The 5,990-nt window shown below is 33.7% G+C and overlaps 1 protein-coding gene across 2 annotated transcripts; it reads right to left on the reverse strand.

The window, feature by feature from the left end:
• Positions 1–210: 210 nt before the first annotated feature.
• On the reverse strand, positions 211–3,942 carry LOC105110711 (zinc finger CCCH domain-containing protein 11-like). 2 transcript variants are annotated; one of them, XM_011005840.1, is made up of 8 exons: positions 3,547–3,942; positions 3,313–3,397; positions 3,061–3,201; positions 2,858–2,946; positions 1,717–1,905; positions 1,461–1,591; positions 1,253–1,355; positions 211–718 (listed from the first exon to the last, which is right to left on the reverse strand). In XM_011005840.1, exons 1-8 carry the CDS (start codon positions 3,715–3,717, stop codon positions 530–532), a joined length of 1,098 nt encoding a protein of 365 aa, XP_011004142.1. In that variant the 5' UTR covers positions 3,718–3,942; the 3' UTR covers positions 211–529. The 2 variants fall into 2 exon arrangements, with proteins under 2 accessions (XP_011004142.1, XP_011004143.1); XM_011005841.1 differs by having other exon boundaries at positions 211–700; positions 3,547–3,939.
• Between the last annotated feature and the right edge of the window lie 2,048 nt (positions 3,943–5,990).

The following is a 5,990-nucleotide window of genomic DNA, read 5'->3' on the forward strand; positions in this document are numbered from 1 at the left end:
GAAACCAGATCTTACCAGGTTAGAGCCCCTCATGATGGTCTAGGAATGAATTCAGGTCAAAAGATTTGACGAATGACCAGCAGGGTCAAGTTTGATGGCCACTTGCGAGCAGAGTGCCCTTCATCATGATGGGAAAAACTACAGTACTCCATCACGTAAATTAAGCAACAAAAAGCCATGGCAGTGAGATGGCTTATTATTATCACAAGGTTACAACAATGTAACTTTTCCGAACTTCATTATCACAGGGTAAATATAGCATCAAAACGTAGCTGCAAATGAAATGGCCAAAAAGCACAAGCTTGCGGACGAATCTAAAAGCAAGATTTAACATCAACAATAAAGGACATCATGTTAAATGTTAAAAAGTACCAGCCCAGATTAGGGGAGATCATAACTTACAATTGATCTCAGAAAATATCATTGACAAGTGAGATGGTGATGCAACAGCAGTGCAAATCCCTTCGCAGCAGGATCATGGAGTCAACATTTTAAAAGGCATGCAGACCATAGACTCTGCCTCTCAAAACTAATGACTGCTACTGCGCTCTGGAATTTGGATTGAAGTTTTTGATAAACTTGCCTCCAACTCATTTAACTCGTCCATGTCAAGTTCATCCTCGTCATCAGTAAGATCTTCAGCATCACCACCAGCAGCTGCTGAGGTACTCGGTCCAACAGCAGTGGATTTATCATTTACCTGAATTCCAGGAGCAAACTACATTTCATGTCGGGGTAGACAACTTTAAATAGGCAAACATTAATTTCAGTTAATGGATTCCAGACATTTAAGATGCAAGAGATTGAAATAATTTATAGTAGTTAAATTAATTTGAATTAATGGAAGACATAGGAAATGACAATAGAACCAACATTTGTATTCGTATTTATCAGTACAAAGCACAGGTTTCATATTAGTAGAGCACAAAGAACTAGGAAAACAGAACATCATGTCATCCTTAACCTGGGCTACCTTTTGATCCTGAACAAAGTGAAAGAGTCATTATGTCTTACACAGAAGGTCATAAGGACTAGTAAGTTCTAAAATTTCATAAAGAACATGATAAAAAACTCAACAATTCGCTGTATGATGTCAATAATCTCCATATAGATCGTATAATCTAATTTTGTACATCATCAACCCCATCTAGTTGTGTATCAGCCTCATTTTATTGGGCATGCTGAAGGCTCATTGATCATTCTTTATTTGACCCTGGTATGAAATCACAGGAAAAAAGGCAAAAGAGTTTACCTTCTGTTCAGTACCATCAGGTTCTTCCTGTCTTTGATATTTCTCATAAGCCTCAGCATCATCCACAAACACGCTGGCATCTGATAGAAATAGCTCCCGACCACTGAAATGGATTGGAAAGTGTAGCAGATTTAGCAGATAATATCCAGTAAGCTATGACATATATATCCATCTGCAAATGTGCCTGCATGTGTGTGAGGGAAGATACCTCATACGATCATTCTTAGCCCTCTCTGCCCTCTGAGCAGCCAAACCAGCATCTCTTTCTTCCATCTTTTTCTTCTTCCATTGCATGAACAGCTCAGGAGTCATAGGGGTTGAAGAAGTTGTATTTGCACGCTAAAACCAAAAATGGGTGTTTAGTTAAAAACTAATGGATAATAAGAATATAAGAGTAACGCAATTGAGAAAAATTACACTGCACCAAATGTATAGCATGGCTAACTTAGCAAATTTGTCATCACCTGATTTTCAATCTCCTCTTCGATGGAGATCTTTTCTGCCTCTTCATCTAATAGAGCCTTCATCTGAGATTTCAAAACATACCCTGGAGGAAGAGCATGACGATAATGGCAATCTTTACCACCATTTGGGCAGACCCAGAACCAACCATATTGTTTCTTCTCCACTGCTTCAAGAAAATATTTGCAAACCTGCATATATATATCCGCACTCATTGTAAATTACATAGACAAAACATTGGGCTAATTGCTCAGCTAGAGATAAATCATCTCATTCAATTGGTCCAAATTAAGGACACAATTCGGAGTTAAATTATTATTTAAGTCTTTTTTTCTTGATGCCAACAAAAATCCTTGGGGACATATGCTTCATTGAATCACCTGGGCACTTTTGTGTCTTTGTGTGTGACCACACCTAATGTGCATATTATACTATTATATCAAAATTAAGATATTTCCTGACCACTACCTTTTCTAGATACTCATGTTCCAATTTCTACCCTCCACGCTTGACCAAATACAATCAATCACACACGGGCTGAGGCACTTTCACTAACCTTCATAATCAAACTCAAGATCTTTTCAAAGTACTGCAACAAATTTAGTACAAACATTTAAAATTCCCTGATCCTTTGTATTGAACTAGCAAGGAAACAATTCTCAACACCACCTTCATTCTGGTAATGATACTTCAGCAATAAAACTTTGGGACATATACATTTACTGTTTATTTCTTACTTCCTATGGGGGAAAATTACTAAAAGTGTACTTTTTTACTCTTCCATGTGTCAGAATCCTCTAAACCATAAAGAAAGAGTCATAAGTTGCAGAGATGGATCTAAGACAGACAGGTAACTGTTTAACCCACTTGGTCCCCCCCCCCCCCCCCCTGCAGATCCAATTTCTAAGTTGATCTCTCAATTCTCATCTAACAATAGTATCTCAGATTAAAATCACATTTCTCAGTATTATAGATGGAAGACATGGTTCACATTAAGCAAGGCCCAAAACAAAAGGAAAGGAAAGCTTCAATCATCAACTATGAAGTTCGTGACTCGATTATAAATTACACACGGTAAATTGAAGCTGAACTTCTGAATACTCATTCAAAAAAAAAATTCACTTATTAAGAGAGCAAACTTACAATATCAGTAGGTTTATTCTGCTGATACTCTTTTCCCTTTGACTCCACGACCTTCTCCAATGTCTCTTGGTCCCAATCCTCCATTGTTTCTTAAAATCAAAACATAAATTGCATGTAAGAACCAAACCTGACATAAACACAGGCAAAAACCAACAAAAGCATAGAAAAATAACCAAAATAAAACAATCTTCTAACTGAACAACCTTGGTCGCGCTTGTCACTATAAATATCAATCTTTTCTCCTTTTCGCTGAACATTCAAATCGTGCGAGAACTTGCATTTGAAGCCTTTCGCGCACTGCCCCACTTTGAAGAACTCGCACAATATCGACTTTGGATTAACACCTGATCAATTAAGCTATCAGTATAACTCCCAAGGAACAAAAATTTCAATAAAATAAAAGCAAAAATTCAAATAAAAAATTAAATAAGAAGAAGAAGAAATTGGGTAATTACCAACAGGAACTTTGGGCTGGCTAACAGCAACTTTAAACAATTCATTTAGCTCCTTCTCTTTTGCCTTCTCTTCCTCTTTCTTTTTCTGTTTTTTTAATTATTTTTTTATAATTGAAATTCAAAAACACATAAGATGTCAGAAGACTCAGAACTGTCAAAATTAAAGGATTTTTCACAGCATCGGTTAATCAAAGCAAAGAAACGATATTTTGGGGGATTGGAATTGTAAATTACCTTGGCTGCGAGTTTAGAGGGGTCAGGTTGGGGTTGTACGTTTTGCTTGAGGGATTGTACATATTTTTGAACATTTTTACTCTTGTTTTTGTTCTTGAGCCCGAAGGTCTTGTCTTCTACGATCTTCTGCTTCTTTGCTAAATCTACTTTTGATTGCTGCTTCGGCGGCATCTCTAATTTGCATCCAAATCGATACAATACACACTCACTCGCAACCGAAAGCGCTTTTGATTATGCAGGGGATGGAGAGAGTGATGACACCGGCGGAGTAGCAAGTATTTGTTGATGAAGAGGGAGTGGGGGCGGGGTGTGTGCGGTTTTGTTTGGTGTTTCGGACGGAGACGCTACCACCTGGAGGTGGGGATTCCAGAAGGTACGTCTGGTGATGGATTGACCGATATGTCCTTGGGCTTTCTCATGCGTGGCGCCTTATGGTTGGAAATGGTGCAATCTTTCTTTCGTGCCACGTAAGACTCCATTCAGTCGTATTTTATTTTTCTTCTAATTTTTTTTTGTTCTCTTAACCTTTTTTCTTTTTTTTTCCTGGTGAAATGCAATAAGTATTCTTAAATTTAGAGAAAAAGAACACCATACTGAATATAGTTCTATATTTTTTTAATCAAAGGCAACTATAATGAAATTTTAATATGATTGAGTGTTTTTTTTTCTCTTTAAATATTTAAGAAGGTAAACATATCAAAATTATTGGAATATTAAATATTTTATTTATATATCATGTTAATATATTTATATAAAATATGTTTTTTAATATTCTTCATTAAAAAAATTTGACAAAGCATAACTTGGGGTGAAATCAACATTGAAGTAAAGATTTGTTGAAAAAGGGAAGAGGAAAAGGGCAACATTATCTCAAGGATGTAGTATGCTGGTAAAGGACTTGAAATGTGCATAGCAGGTTTCGAGTTTGAGTCAGGACGTACACCTCTTGTAAGAGTCTGAAATAGCCAGTGTTTTACTCGCTTACCTAAACTTACAAAGTGCGCTTTCTGGAAATGGGGTTTCCTTGAATCCAAAAAAACAAAAAAAGAACAATAATTTCGTATGGAAAATCATTCTAATTGGGCTTTAAGAGTGTTTGGTTTATGTTTTTTAATGTATTTTAAAAGAATATTTTACACTAACATTTCAAAATTATTTCAATAAAAAAACTTAAAAAAAAAAAGAAAAGGAAACTTTTGAGTACTAAAGTTAACCCTATTAGCTTAACATGAAGATGCAAACTATCGGCCAAAACATATTTTCTATTCATGTAAGAATCAAGAAGGGATAAAGAAATAGGTCTTGATCGTGTGTGTTGTAAACCTTAGGATAAATTAAAATAATAATATAATAAAAATTAAAATGTAATATAATAATAATAAAAAGAATTCTAGGAGTGAAAGTGGTCTAGCCGTTTCTTATGATAGTTCTTTGTTTAAGGACTAATGTTCTAATTCTGGATTATAAAACTAGATATTTTGAATAAAACTAATGTTTTGTTTCTAGATAGTACAGACGTTACCTTAAATAAGGGTCTATTACCTAGGTTTAGGTAAAGGGATTGTTTTAATAAATATGAAGAAATGATAAAAAGGAATTAAGTTAACCATTAACTTAAATTCTAATGGAAGTGTATATTTTAGGTTATTCAATGAATTTATTATATTGCATTGAAAAATTTATGTTATATTAATTGATTAATGATATAAAATGATTTCAGGACCCTCGTAATTTTTTCGGGTTTAGTTTATGATGGAACCCTTGCATTTTGTATTTATAAAAGTATTAATAAAGTTGCATATCGTGTATAGTTTTTTTTTTATGATAATAATATGAATGATATCGTATATCATGTGTAATTTTGAGGGATGATAATATGAATGTTAATTACTTATTGTAATTACTATTATAGGATTTTATGATATGTTGGACTTAAATGTTAACTAAATCCTTGACTATATTTTATTTTGATAATGTTTGTATTGAATTTTTAACATAGTAGATAAAGTATACTTAGTTTAATGTATGTGTTATCTTCTTCTAATTATTGTATGAATGATATAATTGAACCATAATGAAATGTGATGAATATGATATGTTAAGTTGTGGTATGACGAGTCTAGGATGATTAGACAACGAATGGAATGAAGATTGAATGAATATTAAAGTGCAACAGGTTTTTTTTGTCAATAACTTATGATTTCCCAGTATAGGAAAAACTCTACCGAAAATTTGATTGATTTCTAAATTATGATAAAAAAAAAATTACACTATTTTTGAATTTATTATATGGAATTTATGCACAAATATTAAGAAAGTTTTGTGTGTGTACGTGTATAGTTTCCTTTTGAATTCCTTATAGCTACAATGCTTTTTTTATCTACCTATAAAATTCTTCTACGTATATAATAACTTAAAAACCTGATTTTTTGTTTTTATTTTGC

The sequence above is a fragment of the Populus euphratica genome, unplaced genomic scaffold, assembly GCF_000495115.2.
Source record: "Populus euphratica unplaced genomic scaffold, PopEup_1.0 scaffold264.1, whole genome shotgun sequence".
NCBI classification, from domain to species: Eukaryota; Viridiplantae; Streptophyta; class Magnoliopsida; order Malpighiales; family Salicaceae; genus Populus; species Populus euphratica.

What these genes read in the sequence shown, in the direction of transcription:
- LOC105110711 (XM_011005840.1), bottom strand. Translation starts at nt 3,717, where the DNA reads ATGCCGCCGAAGCAGCAATCAAAAGTAGATTTAGCAAAGAAGCAGAAG. An exon ending in CCAGCCCAAAGTTCCTGTTG is followed by an intron (nt 3,202 to 3,312) that starts GTAATTACCCAA and finishes TTAATTGATCAG; the next exon opens with GTGTTAATCCAAAGTCGATA. An exon ending in AGAATAAACCTACTGATATT is followed by an intron (nt 1,906 to 2,857) that starts GTAAGTTTGCTC and finishes ATATATATGCAG; the next exon opens with GTTTGCAAATATTTTCTTGA.